We start from the raw sequence: 21201 nt of genomic DNA, 5'->3' as shown, positions 1-21201 counted from the left end.
GTTTGAGAAGAGCAAACATTTGTCTTTGTGCATCTGTAAAATGTGATTTAAATTAAAACAACCTCCAGGCCTGGGGATGTTTTAAAAAAAAAAAAGGGTTTTAGTTAAAAGCTGGCACACACTTTCTCTCAGTGAAACCAGCAGGCTCCAACACACAAACACTTCCTCCATCGACAAAATGCTAATGGCTGCCTGCTGCTCCACCTTGAACTGGAGGAAGTGTACATAAACACGCACTGGGCCTGAAGTGGACTCTTGCTCCATCGCCCCGCTCTCCGGCAGAGCCCTGAGGTCCTGCCCCAGGGAAGTCGGCACAAACAGCCCCATGCATATGGAACAGCCTCACGTGCACTCTCAAAACACCCAACAGTGTGTGCACGTGTGGAGGAGGCACTGCAGCACTTTGCATATGTCCGGGAGCGTGCCCACTAAAGCTCTTGGACCTGAATGAAGGGTTATACGAGTCCTAGTGTATGTGTTCATTCTCAGTGTTTGTTTCTATGCAGTTTTAGCTGCATATACATGCTATATATGAACGCATTGAGTACCAATACTGTTCCCATGCGGACTTCAGCCAACTACACTAAAGTGCTTCCTGGAGCTGACACACCTCAAGATACTGTGTGTATTAACTCTCCACTCAGGTTCTGAAACGCATACACACACACATATATATATATACACACGGCTGTGTTTCTGCAGCCTCTTGGGACGCATGTGTTCACCTGGAAGTCTCTCTTTGGCTGAATAAAAGATGAGTACCAGGCTTTTATATGCCATTAAACCTGCGTCCGGGCTGCATTATCCCAGGTAAGGCTACCTGAAGCACTCCATCCATCCATGCAGCCTTTCCCTCGGTCCATATCACTCATTCATCCGCCCCTCTCACTATCCATCTACCCTGCTTTCAAGAAAAAGTCAACGATCTTCCTCTTTCTTCTCAATGGAGGATCCATCCTCTCTGCCGTCCACCAGTCCATTCTTACCCCCTAATCGCTTTCATACAGGCTTTTTTATGAAAGAAGAGAGGGACTTCCTGTTTGCCTCCTGAATAATCCATAATCAATTTCACGGTGAGCCAGACAGACGGAAAACAAGTGAATGGAGCGCTGGAGGTATAAATGCATACTCTCGACTGCTTTTTCTCTTTCATGATCATCAGCACTTTTCTGTTGTACAACAAACATGTTTGTGTGTTTTTTATGTCAAGTCAAGACTGTGAACCAGAGCTTTTAACCCTTTAATCCACAGGCTGCGTTTGCTCAGCGCTCACTCCCCGGTTTACAGGCCTACGGTAAAGTCACTGCACGTGTTAGATAAGCAGTAATAAGTCGGTCTACTAAAAGAAAAAGAAAATCAGATGGGATGGTAAGTTGTTCCCTTTTTACACACATACTACTAGTGATAGTATGTAGGGCTGCACAATATTGGAAAAAAACTGACATTGCGATATTTTTTCCCCCTTCGATATGAAAAAATACAAGAATTGAAGAAAAGACAAACCATCCTTTCTTGAACTTTAAATGCTATACAATTGGTATTTTTCTAACTATATTCAACCGGATGAAGGATTTTAGTCACGGACGTCTGGATCTTAAGTTATCAGAGCAGCAAGCAATGTTTTTACCTTTAAATCACCGGGTCCGTTTGCTTTGGAGATTTGATTGTGATTGGTGGTTTGCTGTGCATGCAGAGCCTGCATGTCACTCACTCAAGTACCCCTGACATGAGAGCCGCGCAAGTTTTCCTTTTGTAGCAAGAAGCAAACAAATTGTAACATGACGTGTTTGAGTTAATTTGCCTACTTAATATCGCACGTCCAAAAAAAAGAAAAAGTCCTGCGATGTGAATAGGGTTATGCGCATATCGCGATTATCGTCACGACACGGTATATCGTGCAGCCCTAGTAGTAATGTGCTTAGCATAAAGATAATCTATCTATAGTTCAATGATCAACATTAATTCTCCCACACCACGCCGCTCCTCCGTTCCCTTCACTGGCTTCCGGTAACTGCTAGAATCCACTTCAAGACAATGGTACTTGCGTACCATGCTGCGAATGGATCTAGCCCTTCCTACATCCAGGACATGGTTAAACCGTACACCCCAGCACGTGCACTCCGCTCTGCATCAGCCAAACAGCTCGCTGCACCCTCGCTGCGAAGGGGACCCAAGTTCCCATCAGCAAAAACACGTGGGTTTGCTATCCTGGCTCCAAAATGGTGGAATGAGCTCCCCATTGACATCAGGACAGCAGATAGCTTACACACCTTCCGGCGCAGACTGAAAACTCATCTCTTTCGACTCCACTTCGAGCAATACAACTATTAACAAAGCACTTCTATACTAATAAAGGGCTGGCTTATCGAAAACCAGTTGAGTAGCACTTGAAATGTTTTTGCTCTATGAAGCCTGATGTACTTTATGATTCGGTTTTCTTCAAGGTTGTATTTTGTTGGTCGAACGCACTTATTGTAAGTCGCTTTGGATAAAAGCGTCAGCTAAATGCAATGTAATTATTTAATCTGATAATAAACACACTAAACTCACTATTTGACCTTGAAGACTCATTCTTCCTTTTTTAAAAACTGTTTAGGTATTTTACTTTTCCTCCATAACCCTCCTTTGCGACTAACCCATTCTGCCTTCTCCCCTGTCTGTACGATTTAAAGGCACAGAGCAGAGGCCTCTCCAGGTTGGTCAGCATAAAGCTTGACATACCATCCGGGGCAAGAAGTATCAAAGTAGTGAGTTAAGCATGGCAGTGGTCACAAGATATCATCATCAGATTCATGTCTGCAGGTTAACTGTCACACACGAGAAGTGAGGAAGGAGAAAAGAGAGGAAAAGAGGAGTGAAGTGAACCGGTCGCTGTCATCTCCTCCCGTCCTTGGACATGAGTACCTGTCACTTCTTCTCTTTCTCCCTCAACACCATCTGTCTCGCCATCGCTGCGCGTCTATGACCCTCTAAAAAAGGTAGACGCTGTCTGCTTCAAGGCATTATCGGGTTGTTTGAAAAAGAGAGGAGGGGGAACGTTTCCATCTTATGAGGAAAGAGAAGCTGCCATGTCTTCTTCATTTGTTTTGTTTATTTTTCTTTGGTCAAGGTGATGTTTGGCTCTCATCCCACCAATTAAATAAGAGTTCATGAAGGACTGGATTAGGGCTGCACGATATATCGTGTCGTGACGATAATCGCGATATTCACATCGCAAGTCCGCATTTTTTTTTTTTTTATACGGCGTGCGATATTAATTAGGCAAAAAATATCGTAATGTCAGTTTTTTCCAATATCGTGCAGCCCTAGACTGGATTACAAATTGCCATCTTTTTTTCTGCCCACTGTATTCAGCCGCTACAATAAGGATGAGGTCACAGTACTAGAGTAAGGTGTGCGTTTTAAGGAAAGCGGACTAAACAATGGAGCATTTACATCTCATCAACCCAAAAAACACAAGGCCAGAAACAGCCTCTACCTCTGCACTCCTGCACTCCCCCCCCTCCTTATCTCGCTCGGCCGTGTCAGAAGTGATAAGAGGGCGCTGCGTCGCCAGGACTGACAAGCGTTGACTAGCTGGCGGCAGGTGGAAAGTACGGCCCAGCATATGCTTCCGCTAAAGCCGCCAAATCCACACCTCATCAAAATGCAAAAGGGATTTTCTCCCCTTTCTCCCCCCACCCCCCCTTCTCTCCTGCAATTCTAAGGCCTCTCTGCCCGCTAGTGACACCTGTGGACAAAAAGTGACACAGCGCTTAATATTTCATGGGCTGTGCACAGTGGGGCGCGTAATCCAAAGTGAATTCCCTCAGAGCGCTTGCATTTACATGAAATCAAGTCACTCCTCATCAGTCACATCACCTGCACTGCCCCCCCCCCCCCAAAAGCCCCCCGCCTCCCTCAAAGATGTGGACACACACAAACCTCCTGCAGCCAATGAGAGAGTGCAGAAAGGGGAGCGGCTGCATCATTCATGAGGGTTAAGGCTAACACCATCGGAAATGAGCTGGTGTGTTGGAACCTCCTCCACGTTTCCTTTCAGCTCTGTGATAACTAAATGCAGTCCGATGTGTTTGTGAGGCTAGGAAGTTTAAGTAAGAGTCTACATGTGTGGTTGTGCATGTTTAAACTCATGTCTAGTCCTCTTCTTCAAGCTGCCAGGCAAGCGTTGAGGCGTCTCACCATTCGAACTGAGAATGTGTCTGGGCCGCACACAGAGGTCAATCTGCGCCGCCTCCAACAGCCTCTCCTCCCTGCCAGCTCAAATGCTGTCAATTAGCTGACAGGGGAAAAAATACATCATTTATTAATTGCTCCAAAAAACCCCAAAGAGAGCGAGAGCTCAGCATAAATAAAGCACTTAAAAGCCAAGCCGTTGCTGAACGCATTTGACAGGGTACATTCGTAATGAGTTGTGAAATCTGACAAGTCCTCTAATGCCGTCTGTCACTGAGACCACACGCTCATTGCTGACAAAAACTACTAAATTACATTTAACTACTGTGCTCCGCTATTAAAATGTCTTCGTGGCAAAAAGAGAAGACGAATTGTATATGCAGGAATCCTGAAGTCAAATGTAATTCCTTTTAAGACCTTTTTAAAGACACTTTCCATACATTTTAAGACCTCATCGCCACTTTGAGTTCTAACCGGTTACCTTGGCGACACACTTTACCTCACATTGACTATATACAGTATTGATTGTCCTTCCTCCTTATCTTCCAACCATTTGGACGCAGACTTGCATTTCCCCATAACGATGTTGTTTAACAACCGGCGTAAACGGACCTTCGCGCGCTATCGAGAAGTGAGCGCACGATGTCCTGTTCAGATGACGTCCAACCCAACAGGATGCCATCAATAAACTACATAGAATCACACTACACATCTACGCCATGATTACATTCAGGCACACTGTAGAACACAACCTCTTTGGACAATTGTATACTTATTGAAAACAAGCTACAAAATATAATACCTTGGAAAATACCGTTTAATACTTTTTAATAGCCTTCATTGCAGCTAAATTGATTTATCCACTTTTAATACTTTTTAAGACCCCGCGGACCCCCTGTTATAAGACATCAATGCAATTGTTCTACACGTAAGTGTCCGAAGGAGACAGCAGGCTCAGTAGATAAAGACTGCCTCGTGTCCGGCCACACACACAACAAAAACAATGTTCTACCAAACATTTGCATGAACTGTGCTCTCCACTGATCACCATTAAATGTGAGCAATTCTTTCAATCCTTCGGGAACCTAACCTGGATTCTTAAAAGTGTTTCTTGCAGAATAACAACAAATACACTCCTCATGATTTCCTATGGTAGTACGGTAAATGTTTAAAGAGTGTGTAGGAGAGAAAGTCCCTCTGGAGATTTGGGATTTAAGCCTTCGCAGATCATTTAAACGCACGAAAACCTACGTAACGCACTACATGGGAGGGAACACCTTAAGCCTAATAGGGGCCCTTTCATTAAACAAAGGAAAGATGGACGGAGGAAGACTTGTTGAAGTATTGAACCAAGAAACAAGTTTGGTTTGAAAAAAGATTTGAGTAGAGTCACTGGAGCAAACTGACCTCTCAGCCTCAGGCCTGTATGTGCATCCGTGTGTGTGTGTGTGTGTGTGTGTGTGTGTGTGTGTGTGTGTGTGTGTGTGTGTGTGTGTGTGTGTGTGTGTGTGTGTGTGTGTGTGTGTGTGTGTGTGTGTGTGTGTGTGTGTGTGTGTGTGTGTGTGTGTGTGTGTGTGTGTGTGTGTGTGTGTGTGTGTGTGTGTGTACTTGTTTCATGGCTTCCTGCTCTCTCGCGCAGGGATCAGACCCCTTTGCCCTTGACTGCCCCAGCCCAGTGAAATCTGTCCCAGTTGGACCACTCTGTAGGGCATTAATATTTGAGCGAAACACTCCTTTAAAAAAAAAAGCTCTTTCTGGTACAGAGGACTGATGAAGTCATAATCCGCTCTACACCAGAAAAATAACACACTTGCTCACGACCTGCGAATATCATGCTCACCAAAAAAAAACACACAACTCCGTTTCTGATCGGACGCACAGGCAGCAGGCTCAATAGCAACGTTCTCACACACACTGCAGTGTCTTTAACTACGAGCTTCTCACGACAACCTGTTCACCTTTGACATGAATTGGTCTCTCTAAAGATGCTAGTGATAGCTTAAGGGGAACGTTAAAACAATGTAAGTGGAGGATGTAGTTTCATAGCCCGTGTAAGTGTTGTTTTCGCTGCTCACCCCTTCCACAGTATAACATTACTTGTTTAATTTACTGTAGGTAATGCATTGACTATGGATATGTACCTAGTAATGACATAATCTTGCACTTTCCTGTTCATATTTGGTTCAAACTTTTAAAGGTCCCATGACATGGCCATTTCTACTGATCGTATTTCCATTGTTGAGGTCGACTAGAATAGATTTATATTGTGCAATGTTCCAAACTCACATTGGTTTCTAATACAGCGTCTCTGTATAGTATGTGTATTCACTCTCTGTCCTAAACGGCTTGTTGGAGCTCCTGCCCCCCCCCCCCCCTCCCTATGAGCCCACTGTGCTCTGATTGGTCAGCTCACCCACTCTGTTCTGATGAGTCCACCATCGTTACAGCGGAACATCAGTGATTATGTGTTACCATGGCGTTAGCAACCAGAAAATGACACCAGTAATGACAAACAGATGAGAATGCTGCGTGGGATCTGGGTGCCGTGTCGGCGGAACGTTGCGTGGCTTGCTGCTGCGAGGAGCGGACAATGTGAGCTGGGTTACTGGTGTCGTTTCCTGGTTGCTGCGTGGGGTCTGCGAGACAGCGAGACATCGCGAAACAGCCTGAGCACCATGGACGCGTGAAAGGGGGGTGCTGAGGGGGCTGCAGCACCATCTGTGAGGCTCCACTAGCACCCGCACCCCCAAACGCGGCGCACCTACAATGTAAGCACGCCACAGTTTCGGCTCCACTAGCACCCGCCCCCAGCGCGTCACAGTTTCGCCACGCAGAGTGTGTGAGGAGCTCCACGGATTGGACCAATGGGTCCATTTGGGTATGGTCACGTCACTGTACCCAGGAAGAAAAAGAGAAATCTCCAACGAGGCGTTCTGGGGAAGCACAGACAGGTCTTTTCTGTGTTAGAGTTTTACTCGCTACAGGGTGTACTTTGAGGGTTAATTAATTCCTTCAAAAATTGTATAGTTTTTATTTTCATGGTTTGGGTTAGTTACTGTTAAACCACCACAGTAAGATAAGAAGTGTAACCCACTCAAAACTGCAATAACCAGCTATTCAACAAAAGTCGTGTACTAAAACTGCAGCATGAAAGTGAAAATTTAGCACATTAAGCGTAAATATAAATTAAGAAGCGGTTTGGATGTCTGTGTGTGTGTGTGTGTGTGTGTGTGTGTGTGTGTGTGTGTGTGTGTGTGTGTGTGTGTGTGTGTGTGTGTGTGCTGCATACCAGCTGTGTTTTTGCCTTTCACATGATGAATAAGGAGAGGCCAAAAGTAGTGAGGCCTTATGGGTAAGTCCAGCTCCTTCAGCATCTTCATCAGCGCCAAAGCGATAGCTGCAAACAGAAAGAAAATAAAAAAATAATTATTGAGTCAAATTACTTTTTTCGTATCGGTGTAGTAACTTCATGTTAAATATTAATATATACATTTACAATTTACCAAACGCACAAAGGTGAGTTTATGGAAAAAGTGAATGTGTAAATGCATGTATGTACATCTATGAATACATGTTTTGAATGGAAAAAATAACCAGGAGAAAAAGAAACCATCTCTGTCAAATAAATAAAATAAATTTGCCGTACCTGTTTTTTTGGTCTCCAGAGCGACGGACAGAGTGAAGCTGATGGGCGCAGCGTGCAGTTTAGACTCCTGCAGCTCTTTGCAAAAGCTGCAAATCTTCTCCAGTGACTGTAGACACACAGTAAGATCAAAAATAACATTTAAACATTGAAATTCATCCTCATACACTGTAGTAAGACTAGTGTTAAGGGAGAAATGTTTACCATGTCTATGTTAACACAGTGTCTGAGGAAGAAGTTGCCCAGGTTGGCTTCGTTTTTGTAGTCGTCAGATTGCAGGTTGGGGAAATTCTTCAGGATGTAAAAAGCTGTGTCCTCCAGGCCCTGTGTGATGAGGCTCAGGCACAAGTTCATGGCATCTACAGGAGGAACAACAAACACTGCATCAAAACACTTTGAAGAGGATTACATGTACAGCTGATCAAGGGTCAGGCATCATTGCTACTTTCATATTATCCAATAGTGGTTAATTATCCAAGTTGGGAGGTGATTGGTATAGGGCTGCACTATTTGGGGAAATAATCTAATTGCGATTTTTCTGACAGATATTGCGATTCGATTTGCGATATTTGTTTTTAAGCGATCCAACGGAAGTTTATTGTAAAAATGTGGCCATATCTCCGGCTAGGAAGGTCGTATCAACGTTGAGTGAAAGAACTAAACTCACATGAAACTTCCGTTGGGTTGCTTTTAAGTCAAGCTTCAGTTTAAGATTCACCCTGTAATAGATGTAAAACATTTCTAACCAGACTCAGATGGTTTGTTTCACCAAACCATCTAGGAAAGCTCCATTGGAAGCCATTTGGAAAAGTATTTCAAAAAGACTTGGCAGGTGATTGGATCAATCTGTCTATCACCTACTATCATGGGCCACTTCTGATTGGTTAACAAATCATATCAATATGTTAAGTTTTAGATGTTTTTCTTATCTTGGATCACAATCCAAATCCTTTCCATTAAGGTTAACTTGGCAACTCTAACAGAGCGCGGTGAAAAGTGTTAGTAAGCAGCCACAAAGAGAACAGAGATGCTGGGTTTCAGCTCCACAGCAAACTGGTTTGTAATTAAGGATTTTAAATGGAGACATGCTGCTCTACCAGAAAATGTTTAAATGCCCAGTATCAGATTATAGAGATCATTTTTGGAACATTTTGGATCTGATGCAAGATGCAACAATCATCGATCATCCCGTCCTTCGCCAATTGGCACGAGCTGACAATTTACCAGTCCTTTTCTTGACAATACTTTAACAGCCCGTCCACACAGCGGCTTTGGAAAAAGCTTGCCGGCGGGCGTGTCTGAAGCTCGACCAACAACCAATCACATTAATCTCCCGCCCCTGACACACAAGCAGCGGTTTGATTGGCTAGAGCTTGTACTGGCATATGATTTGATTGGCTGATGCTTCCACTGAAAGCTTCAGAAGCTTCAAAAGTTGAACATTGCTCAACTTTTGCAGCCTGAAATGCCAGGAAAGCTCCGCTCTGCTTCCCACAATGCAGTTCGGCAAAAAGTGACGTCACCCCATTCAAAGTGAATGGGCAGAAGCTGTGTGGACGGGCTGTTACTGCTAAAGACAGCATCAGAGGTAGGTAGGTGTGTGCGTGTGTGCGTGCGTGCGTGTGTCTGTACATGCGTGCGTGTGTACCTGGAACGTATCCTCTCTCATGCCTCAAGCGCTCCACCATGTGTGGTATGTGCTCCTCGTGTCCGGCCTTGGCCAGAGTGAAGATGACCGGCATGAGGTCTCTGTCCATCAGACTGCACTCTGCACTCTCTGCTGCCTCGATCGTCTGACAGAGAGAGGAAGACACAGAGGAGGAGGAGGAGGAGGAGGAGGAGGAGGAGGAGGAGGAGGAGGAGGAGGAGGAGGAGGAGGAGGAGGAGGAGGAGGAGGAGGAGGAGGAGGATAACATGGAAAGAGTGAGTTTGGGAAGCAAGAAACAACGGAGGGAAGGGATTAAGAAAGGTTGTTTGGGGTCAGGATCATTATGACGACCAGCTGAATACACACACACCTTTTTCAAATTGTCCAGGTCTCCCTTCTCAGCGTAGGCATTAAGCAGCGCTACATAAGTATCAGGACCGGGTTCAATTCCTGCTCCCTTCATCACAGTCAGGATGGTCTTGGCACTCTCGATGTCCCTGCACAGAGACGGATCAGAACTGCTTTAAAACCTCATTATTTCCGAGCACTCATTGTGAGCCATTATAAACAACAGAATGCTGGGAGATCTAGAGCAGGGAGACTCACCCTGCTTGGGCATGGCCTGTCACCAGGGAGTTGAAAACGGCCTCAGTGATGGGTAAATCTTTGCTCTTCATGAAACCCAGTATGGTGCTGAAAAAGAAAGAAACATATTTTAAATGGTAGGAAAAGAATAGAGATATTTAAAGATATTCTTGCTACACTGTCAGGGGTGTCAAACTCAAATACACAGTGGGCCAAAATAAAAAAATCAGTACTCGTCGAGGGCCGGACTGGTTCAATGTTTATTGCAAGACTTATTGAAATGAACTTATTGCACATATTAAACCTGGAACTAACAAAGCTTAAATGATTGCCTATAAAAACAATATTAAATAATCAGTTGCATTCATTTCTTATGGCTCTATCTGCAGCTTTTCCCCGAGTCATTTCTTATGATTACATTTTTCCACAGGCCAACAACAGCTTCAAAAAAACAATTCCCCTCAAAGAAAAAACAAACATGTCCTGTTGTCCCGAGAAAAAAAAGTGCAGAAGGAAACATCCATTACACTCAGTGTGCTGCTCTGTGATGCTAGTTCAGATAATTGGCATCTCATCTTGGGTGCAAGTTCATCAATGTTTGGGCTCAGGCACTGAGCGGAGGAAACCCTCAGGATGGAGTGAAGGTGTGCGTGCAATATACCGGCGGGCCAGATCTAATAGTAATTAGAAATTATCCTGCGGGCCGAAATTAAATCCACCAAGGGCCTGATTTGGCCCCCGGGCCTTGAGATTGACACAGTGCTGTAGGGGGAGAAAAAAAAAATTGCAGACCACAAAGTTTGCTCACCTTGCTCCCTCGATATCTCCATTTTGGCAGTATGCTGCAATGAGTCTCTGGTAGGTAACCTGTGTGCCAAATTAAAAAGGAAATCAAATACAGCTCCAAAATACCAAATGTAAAGGAATTGTTGATGCATTAAGTGTCGATGATTATTTGGATAGTTAACTCCAGTGATGTAACCAGGTGTTTCCTTTAGTTGTTGTACTGTGAAGTGCTTACTCTGTTGGGCTGGACGTTAGCTGCATCCATCTTGGCCAGGAAGTCAGTGGGGGTGAACTTGAACTCATTCTGCAGGTAAACTTTCAGCAAGGCGTTGTAGTGACTCACATCATACACGGCACCTGTGGTGGTCAAAGGGCAAATTGGATTAGAAATAGTGATATTTAGTATACTCCATTTGGCAGAGCCCTAACATCCTGGTTAAATACTGTTCAGTTAATGCAGCAAAGAAAGCACTCTGGATTAGGAGTGCATGATGTTGGGAAAAAACAGACATTGCAATGTTTTTCCACTACACTATACTGTATATTACAATGTGAGTAAATACAGGACTTGGTGCCATTGGTGCAGCGTCTCACCCAGCTCCTGCAGCTTCTCCCACACTCGGTGAGCCAGCTCAGTGCGCTGCTCCAGAGGAACCTCCGACAGCAGAGAGCCACAGCTCCGCAGCAGCAACAAGGCCTGGTTACCACTGGAATAACCTGCAGAAAGAAAAAGATTAGAGGGTGAGGAAAGAGAAACACATCCAAAGATAAGAGCCAGTAAGTCTGACAAGAGGAAGACATAGAGCATGCTCTGCTCAACCTATTATAGCTTTAATGTTGCTCATGACCATAGAGTGGATGACTTCAAGAAGTATGATGGATTTCTATAATTATAATATCAGAGGCATTTTTTCTCTAACAGTGATGCTAAAAGTATTCGGTACCAACAGGATGCATCTGTAAGAGACTATATTCACAATAAGAACCACTCGCAAATTTAAAAAAATGCACCTTAATAAACCAACAGAAAGTTAGAAGGTAAAACATGTAAACGGTCAGCCAGATACAGGAGCTTTATTTTATGCCAGCACAACAAGACTGCAGTCGGCCTAGAATGGTGCATTGTTTTAAAAACTCGACTGCTAATATCAATCAATCAATCAATGTTTATTTATATAGCCCAATATCACAAATGTTACATTTGTCTCAGTGGTCTTCACAGTGTGTACAGAATATCAGTATGACAATACAACACCCTCTGTCCTTAGACCCTCACATCGTACAAGGAAAAACTTCCAGAGAAAACCCACAGTTTAAAGGGGAACATGGGAGAAAGCTCAGGGAGAGCAACAGAGGAGGGATCCCTCTCCCAGGACGGACAGACGTGCAATAGATGCCGTGTGTAAATTGAAAAGATAATACATTTGCAAAATAGTCAATAATAATAATTAATAATAATAATAAAATAAGATAATAGATAATAAATAGCAGTGACAGACAGTTAAGGTGTTGAATGACATGTATGGTTTGTGTTGGAAGTAGAGAGTTATATAATAAGCAATCTCCCTCACTTTCACATGCTACCAATCACAGCTGTGGAGACATTGGTATAGTTGTCTCTTTGTAGGACACTGATTTAAATTATTCTTAAACTATGAATTTTTTTTATGCTGTGTATGTAATTTATTATATGCCTTGTCTTTTATCTGAGTCTGTAATAAAGTTGTAATTCATTCATTCACAAGTGCTTAGCTCAGTGGTTCCCAACCTGGGGGGCAGCACTATTGCAGGGGGGGGGGGGCGGGGGGGGGAAGCTTGAGAAGAAGTTGTAAACAAACATTGTTTGCTCGTAAAATCTATAAAATTGACACATTAACACAACCGGCAGTTAAAAGAAAAGTTGACGAGGCCACGACAAGTCTTTCAGCTATTAGGCCCAAATCAACAAAGTATGATATACATCTCCCTTGACATCTAACGTGTTTGGTGCGGAGATATCTCTCTCTCTCTCGTCTGTGTGCGGGGCATCTCGCTCACAGACTCGCTGCAGCGCCGTGCACACAGAGATCCGCCGGTGGAGAACATAGATTTAAAAAGTGACAATCTAATCTACAGAGCTGAATGTGGGCAATGCTCGTTTGCCATAAGTATTTTCGCGGGGAAAAAAAGGCCAAAAGGCATCATATATTCATACGGAGAAATCGGAGTTCTGTTGCCCCATTTACGTGTAAGGTGGGAGAAGTACTCAGATCAAGTACTTAAGTAAAAGTAGTATACTGCAGGGTAGCTTGTGAATTTAATCCAGGTGTAACTAAAGTCTGATTTAAGAGTTGATTATATTTCACATCATTCATCCACATCTGTGAAGTAACTAAAGGTATTAAATACATGCAGTGGAGTAAAAGTACACTATTTACCTCTGGACTGTAGAGGAGCAGAATTACAAAGAAGCAAAAGTGGAAATACTTAAGTGCCTCAATATAAGTACAGTTCTTGAGTAAATCTACTTACTACCACCACTGCAGGTATGTGTGCTAGCAGCCCATAATCCACACTAAACATACAATGAATCCATGTGAATTCTGTTTCTAATTTGTTACGTTTTTTCCCTAAAAACATAACCTATAAAAATACTGTTAAAGAACCGGATCGATAAGCAGTGTTTGTAATTGTTTCAATTAGGCCTCATTATTTCACAGTGGCACTGGGTCATCTGCCAATACAAGCACTTTTGTTCATGTTCAATCCATAATAAAATATAAAATTAGAGTTGGATCTTTTTGTCTTGTTATTATTAGCAGAGAAAATGTAATGTTTGTACAACTATATACAATTAATTCTACCGTTCTCGGTGGGAACTGGGTTGGGGGGGCTCGAAAATATTTCCAATTACACAAGAGGGGACTGACTGAAAAAGGTTGGGAACCACTGGCTTAGCTCATCCTCTGCTGCTAATGGATCACACCACCTGAATGCGAAAGGGCTGTAAAGTTTTCCTACCCAACACACATGCTGCCAACTTGTCTGATTTCGTATAAGGAACAGTTGGCTGAGGTACAAGCGTTCTCTCAGATCACTGCTCTGCCTGCCTACCTGTCTTGCAGATATCTTGGAAGATGCGGGTCAGCTGGGTCTCGGTGATGCGACCGGTTCTCCTCACTGAGCTGTCCAGCTTGGCCAGAGCCCAGTCGAACTGCTGCGCCTGATTGGACCGCATCGTAACGCCGGGCTCATCCTTCTGCTCTGTGGCCAAGGCATAGTTACGCACACACCCCGCTGTATAGGGCCACACGCGACTGAGGGAGAATAGAAAGAGAGAGAGGGGATGAATGACACTGGATAGACAGTGTTGGATGATACAGACAGATAAACACAATACCTTTATAGGTGAATGTGAGACAAAATATTCATCAGCATCTATCCTAAGCAGGAATAGCACAGAATGTGTTGAATGCACATAATACTCATGTCCAATAAGCAGTAACACCCATACATCTCTAGTTTCCTTTAGAGCTATGATGACCTTGAGATAAAAAGCCCCAGCAGAACAACACATGGTCGTAATCCCCCATATTTAACATCAGCTAAGGTCAGTGTTTCTCTGGTACTTTATTATAAAAGCCTAGATGACACATTTGACAATAGCATTAATAAAGCTGCAGCATCAACATGCCTTTCTGCTCTGCATTGATGGGCCTTTGCAAAAAAAGCTAGGATTCACGTTTATGTCAAAAGTTAGTGCCTACATCATGATTACGAACCAATGTCATTGGGTTTATTATGAGGCTTGGCTGTGTTATACAACCTCTGATCATCACCTTGTGTATAACGGGAGCCATGTTTCCCTATTTAACTATCTGCATAGTAGGCCATTTATTCTGACATAATGCCACATATGCCAGCATAACACATTTAACACTAAAGCTAATAGCAGTGTGGATACTTGTGTGTCTCTGGCTGTCATTGAGCCTCACATGTGGGTCACAGCTAACGCTACACCGGCTAACACACACTGAGATACCTGGACGCGTTTCCCGAAACAGGGCTGATGTGTCGGGAACAAACTCCGGTCCCTCTGGCGCCGAGAGGTCCGCTGAACAGCAGGCGGAAGGGCGGCCCGGTTCTTTTGGTGCATGAGATCTGAAGCAAGCCCAAAGGCGAACACTTAAGTAACCGGGCTGATCTCAAGAGCGCAGCCATGTTTTCTGATGTCGCACAGTGGAAGGACATCCGCACCACGTGAGACTTTAGCATAAAACCACGCGAGACTACCGGATGAGAGCGTCACTTTATTTGTATAACCCATGCCCTTCTCTTTATAAATCCATGGGGCCATGCAGTAATGGAGGGTCTTTTACTTGGTTAAAATAAAAGCAGAGACACAGTTTATAAATACAATATTACAAGTTAAAAGTAATTAACTCAAATTATGAATTAAGATCCCATATCTGTTTTCTTTTTTACCATTTATTTATTATTTATTTTCAAATCAAATCCCACACTGCATTGCAACTTTTATTCATGTATTTTATACCCGTGTTATTCTATATCAGCTTGTTTTATGTTTATTTTTATTCTCTATGCTTTTTAATAACTGTTTTTAAATGCCATAATGTTTTTCTTATTTTAGTAATGCTCTTAATGTTTCCCATTTTAGCACTTTGAATAGCCTTGTGTTGAAAGTTGCTGTATAAATAAACTTGCCTTGCCTCCACTGTATTTTATTTCTTTTTTGTTACGATTACATCCTTACTTTTATCCTTGAACCAGCCGTATGGAATTGACGTTATAGCCGACGGCAGCTGTTTTTCATATTTTGTAAGCATTCAAAATCATTGTTGACCTTCAATACAGTACCTAAAAAATGTACTTATTATATTATTGACAATATTAAACTATTATTTACATTGCTAAACTCATCCTAAATAGTTCTATAACATTATATTAAGAGCAGACCAGTAATACACTTTAAGTGGTTAAATATCACAGTAAAAAGGGTAATTTATTCAAACATTTTTATTACATCATGAACATTCACAAACATGTATTTATTTGAGAGAGAATTCCTTAGCTCAGTTCTTCAATTAACTTGCTATTCTTTTTTCTCTTTTCTTTCTTCAAGCTCTCCTCAACCACAGTCTTGGCCTGCTCCATGCTGCTCCTTACACTCTCTCTCTTACTGTGTTCGTTCCACAACTCAATAGCTAGTCTACGAATCCCATCGGCATTGTCCAACACCCAGGCTTGAAGGAACTCACACTTCTTGCTTGCCAGGAAGTATTTCTGTCTCTTCGCTCCTTCCTCTCCCTCTTTGGATAGGGCACTTCTAGCCTTGGAGAGCACCGCGCGCAGCTGACTGAAGGCTGAAAGGCCGTATCCTGTGGCATCCTTTCTGTCTCTGCCGGTCATGATGTGAGCCACAGCTTCCACCGCCCTGGTTGGGGCGAGAGGGTCTTCCTTGTCTAGGTAACCTCCATTCAGAATCAGAGCTTCTCCACAGCTTAAGGCCTCTTGGACAGAGTTGAACACCCTGTTTGAGTTCAGTGCCTCAGACAGAGCAAGAATCATGTCACAGAACTCAAACATCAGTGAATCAGTGTCATTGTTAAACAGGCACAGGGTGAAGGAGTAGCCAAAAAGTGCATTGACCAAACCATAACATATCAGGGGAGATGGATTTGCACATAAGGAGCTCAACCTTGGGATTTTTGCAGAAACTTTAGGGACACTGGGATTGGTCGACCTTCCCTTGCTTGTTTCCTCACCCTTTGCTCCTTTCCCTTGTATTTTTGCAGCTGCTTTGCTCTGATTCTGAACCACTTCTTTGGATGTCTTGTCTTCTTCATCCATAGTTGTTGAATTTTCCCTCTCCAGTTTGCTCACTTCCTCCTCAAGCACCTCCACCAGTGCTTTCCCTCCGTCCTCGTGCTCCTCCCACCACGGCTTCCACAGGGTAACCAGCCCACTAAGAGTTCCGCCTTTTATTAGATCCATGAACTTCTCTTTCTCTTCACTGTTGAGAACTTGCCACAGCTCCTCTTCTGAAAGTTTGTCAACATCCAGGCCTGAGAGTCGATCAGCCAAATCCACCTCCCCTTCTGCAGCTTCAGCACCTTCATCTATGTCACCTTGTAGCGCCTCTCCTCCTCCAATCTCTTCAAGTTTCCTCAAAATAGCCTCAATCTCTGTTTCACTCGCCTCTCCAGACTGTTGAAGCTCTGCTAACCTGGATAGGAGCTCCACAACCTGCACTTTCTCCTCTGCCTCTCCTTCTCCTTCCTCTGTGTCATCTGACAGAATACCAGCATCCTTTAACACACTCTCCATCCCCCCGTCTGTGCGTTCAGCCTTTTGTCTGAGTCCCACGAGTATCTCCTGCATTTTAATCCTCCCTTCACTTTCTGTTTTCCCCATTTCCTTCAGCTCCTGCAGAACAGACTCCTTGTAAAACTTCTCAGAGCACACGGAGTGATCTGGGCTCTGGTAGCAAGCCAAGCCACAGTAATGCAGGTTACACCGAGGGCAGGTGTATGAAGAGGGCTTGCATTTACACAGCATGCAGACTGCAGTACTTCTGGCGTTACTACCATCGTCTTGTGTCTTGGCTGGAGAGAGAAACGCCTCTTCTCCAGAAGCAGGTCCTCTGGAGGGGAGCAGAACCCCATCTCTGGTCTCTGTGTCCGGCTCCACGTCAGTCCACTCCTCCTTTGGACCGATGTCTGTCAGAAGACTCCTCACAGAGGGAGGAAGTCTCCGTCTAATTACTGGATTCATTGCAGGTTGAAATGTTTGAAGCAAGATATTGTAGCAAAAGGAAAGGTGAGCTCTGCGGTTAACCTAAGAGTGGAAGAAATTAAAATGAGTTAGGTTGTAACACCTCGTTTCTGTTAAGTTAGTGACGTTTTTGTAACGTACGCTATAAACACAAACAGCGTGCTTTTATTTTAATGATGCGTCCCATACGTAAACTAATTTAAAATGACGTCAATATGGCACAATTTCTTCGTCGTTTATTTCTTAAAGAACAACATCGACTTACTTTCAAGCATTTGCGGCAACACCAACGTTCCACATTTGTTGTCCCAAACCGCCATGTCGCCTCATGATGACGTATCCTCGGCTTAAAGCAGCAGTCCTTTTTCTCCTTACTGGTTCTGCTGCTACAAGTATTGGTAATAAATGACAATTAAAGGATTAATAAGAATAATGAGCATACATACAATAGTAAAAAATAACAAGTAATCCCGTGAATGATAATAATACTACTAATAAACTTTATATGCATTATAACTAAGAAATTAAATGAGGGGTTAACATGAAAATGGACATAAAATAACCATACAATCAGGGATAGAAAGGTCCTCAATTTGATAGTTAAACATGTAGTAAGATAAAATAAAAATGACTTGGATTTTTGAGAATGGCAGAAATAAACTGTAATCTTTTGATACCCATATGATTTCTTACATGTGCATTAACAATTGAAAGTCATTTTCATAAACTGTGAATATACTGTAGGCCTATGTTTCAATTTAGTATTTCATAGTTAATCCAATATAGTTGCGTGACTTTTTATGTGATCTCTGTAAAATGTTTCGAAAAAGGTTGCGAAATGTTAAACAAACTCAAATGCATTAACACTTTGCAAGAGAAGACAGCTTAGCTAAGCAATCAAGGAAAAAGGGGTCTAAAATAAAATATTTGATCACAAGAGTGTATGAATGTCGCAGTCGGACTATCCATCCCTCTATCAAACTCTGTCATAGTCTGTGTGTGTCTCCCTGACGGTGCTGTGTGTCTACATCTCCCGTGGGGCTGTTTGCTATGAGGTGATTGTCTCCTGCAGGGGGTCAAGCATGGTAAAGGTCATGCAGGTGGGGAGTTGTCAGATGGCTGTCCACCCCTGACTGGGCCAAGGGGTTCCCGTGCCGCCTGTCAGAGCCTGTGGGGAGAGAGGGAGGAGGGGGGGGTCTGAGGTCGACTTGTGCCATGCTGTCTTGGCCCCGCCCCTGGCTGCCGTGCCAGCCGTCCAGGGTGGGCTGCTGCCTCCTCGTGTCTCATTTATTCTTCTCTAGCATGTCCTGTGACATGTTAGTACCCCCAACACTGAATCCACAAGCCTACTTCCTGACTCTTAGACTAATGATATGAAGTGAAGCTGAGTCTCATCCAGGTTAGGAAAGCTTTTTGGCCTCTTTGCTTGAGTCTAAGCATGCAGATTTTGTATTTTTGCTTTTAGTTGACAGTGATCATTTTTGTCTCATCATGTCATGGCTAAAAGAGCCTATATATTGTAATTTCATAAAAATCATTGCATATATGCACCACTTAACAGTGAGAATATGAAACTCAAATCAATGATGAATATGAAATAAACCAGTGTAAGGCAAGTGACAGAAAAACACCCACTCATACACATTCCACTGTCTGCCACCAGCTGATAGGTGACCGGGAACAGCCTCTGCCTTTTGGGCATGTCCAGCCCTGGCATGTCTGAAGCTGTCTACTGTACAACAGCAGGGTGTGCGTGTGTGCGCGCGCGTGTGTGCGTGCGCGTGTGTGTGTGTGCGCGTGTGTGTGTGTGTGTGTGTGTGTGTGTGCAGTAAACCTCTGTTAATGTGCATTGTTCTGTCACTTGTCCACTCAAAAAGATATGGCATTATAGGGATTGAGACAGGGAAGGGTCCTACAGTATGTGTGAAGTGTGACATGAAACAATAGATCAATAAAAGATCAAAACTGATCAAAAAACATCCAGAACCACAGGGAGTAGAGTATAACATCTCCCGGCCCGTCTACACTACAGCGTCGAAAGCTCCAAGCAGCTCCAAGCTGCCCATTCACTTTCAATGGGGTGACGTCACGTAGCCGCGCTTTTTCGCCGAACTGAATTGTGGGTAGCCGAGCGAGGCGTCTCAGGCGACCAGAAGTTGAACATTGTTCAACTTCTGGTCGCCTGGACGCCGGAGTAGCCAGCGCCAGCCAATCAAATCCCGTTTCCCCAAATCTGACAGCTGAAGCGCTAGCCAATCAAACCGCGTCTAAGCTGGGAGAGATATCCCGCCGTTCATTTCTATATTTTCAAAAAAAGTCGGAGGAGAAACTAACTATCGCCGTAGCGAATCACCCGGTTTTGTATGACCAGACCCTCTTCACCTCCCGGGATACAAACCGGAGGAACCAGGCGTGGAGGGAGGTGGCAGAGACAGTGGGGGAAACTGGTAGGTTTTCGCCTGTTTGGGGAGTTTATATATATATTGCTCGCATAAAATCCCCGGGGGTTTTTGCTTTGTATGTCGGGGGCGGGAGATTCATGTGATTGGTTGTTGGCCGTGTTGCTTGAATAAAATCCCCAAGCTCCAGACACGCCCAGCTCCAAGCTATTTTTGGAGCTGTAGTGTGGACGCTCCGTTAGAGTAATAACAGACAGAATATTCAGCATCATTTAGAATAAAGCAATACAATTGAATTCAGTGTACATACTGTATGTGTAAGTGAATCTCACTATTAAAAGTGAATAGTAATGGAAGGTACAGTATATTGCAGCGAACCCGCAACTGAAACCTGACATAGCAACAACCCCCTCTTTGCATCTCTCCTCCAAAAACCTTTTTTCATGAATGAACCCAGGAATGTTATCTCAGCTCCCCATGAAAGCATCAATGTACTCCTTCAATAATTAATCTCCAGGATCTATTATTTACTATTTTCACCTCTTCACAACATGACCTCACTCCACAGACCTCTCCTCTTCCTCCTCGTCCTCTTACTCATCCTTTCTTCCTTCCTTCATTTAATTGACCACCTTTGCCAGGTCACTCAATCCATATCAACAAATCCCTGTTTCCTGTGCAGCTCCTTGATCTGCCTCAACCAGTGGCCTCTCCCTCTGAGTGTGCACGTGTGTGTTTGTGCTGGGTGCAGTGCGGCGTGTGATGTGCTAAAACACAGGTAGATGAAGTGGTAGCCTCTCAGTGACCTAAAGCGGCTGTTGACAGCAGTGACAGTAGAAACAACCAGGAAGAAAGAAAAGGAAACCTCACAGTACCTCAGAAGTCAACCTCCTCTCAGTCTGACTGAATATAAAGGGGTCATCACTGTAGCCACACCAGTCATGTCATTTCCTGTTTTCTTTCTACATCAGCGATTGGACTGATATTTTTGCAACTCCAGACTTGAGACTTTTTCAAAGTGCTTGCCTGTTATTTCCATTTTTCTCCTAACACTCCCTACCTCCCCCTTTGAATGGTTGTTATTGGAATAATCTATAAGGAAGCGATACATAGTTTAGATCTGGCATTTCAAATGGCTCATGCCTTTCTTTTTCCACTTTGGTCTAATTTGTGTATGGTTTAAAGAGTTA

At 43.7% G+C, this 21201-nt stretch overlaps 2 protein-coding genes across 2 annotated transcripts in view; both read right to left on the bottom strand.

Annotated features, from left to right (window-relative positions):
- Positions 1-15079, bottom strand: part of lrpprc (leucine-rich pentatricopeptide repeat containing) — a 74652-nt gene extending 59573 nt beyond the window's left edge. The window contains 11 exon segments of the mRNA XM_034100676.2: positions 7466-7573; positions 7823-7928; positions 8024-8178; positions 9468-9612; positions 9838-9964; positions 10074-10160; positions 10861-10919; positions 11074-11195; positions 11433-11555; positions 13932-14134; positions 14860-15079. Of these exon segments, the coding sequence (XP_033956567.1) occupies positions 7466-7573; positions 7823-7928; positions 8024-8178; positions 9468-9612; positions 9838-9964; positions 10074-10160; positions 10861-10919; positions 11074-11195; positions 11433-11555; positions 13932-14134; positions 14860-15068 (1444 nt within the window). The 5' untranslated portion in view covers positions 15069-15079.
- A 757-nt stretch (positions 15080-15836) lies between these two features.
- znhit2 (zinc finger, HIT-type containing 2) lies at positions 15837-17951 on the bottom strand. Its single transcript, XM_034100790.1, has 2 exons — positions 17878-17951; positions 15837-17675 (listed from the first exon to the last, which is right to left on the bottom strand). The coding sequence occupies exon 2, from the start codon at positions 17610-17612 to the stop codon at positions 15906-15908; it is 1707 nt and encodes a 568-aa protein (XP_033956681.1). The 5' UTR covers positions 17613-17675; positions 17878-17951; the 3' UTR covers positions 15837-15905.
- Between the last annotated feature and the right edge of the window lie 3250 nt (positions 17952-21201).

This window comes from Pseudochaenichthys georgianus, chromosome 15, assembly GCF_902827115.2.
Source record: "Pseudochaenichthys georgianus chromosome 15, fPseGeo1.2, whole genome shotgun sequence".
In the NCBI taxonomy this organism is placed as follows: Eukaryota; Metazoa; Chordata; class Actinopteri; order Perciformes; family Channichthyidae; genus Pseudochaenichthys; species Pseudochaenichthys georgianus.
This window is presented reverse-complemented; position numbering and strand designations above follow the sequence as displayed.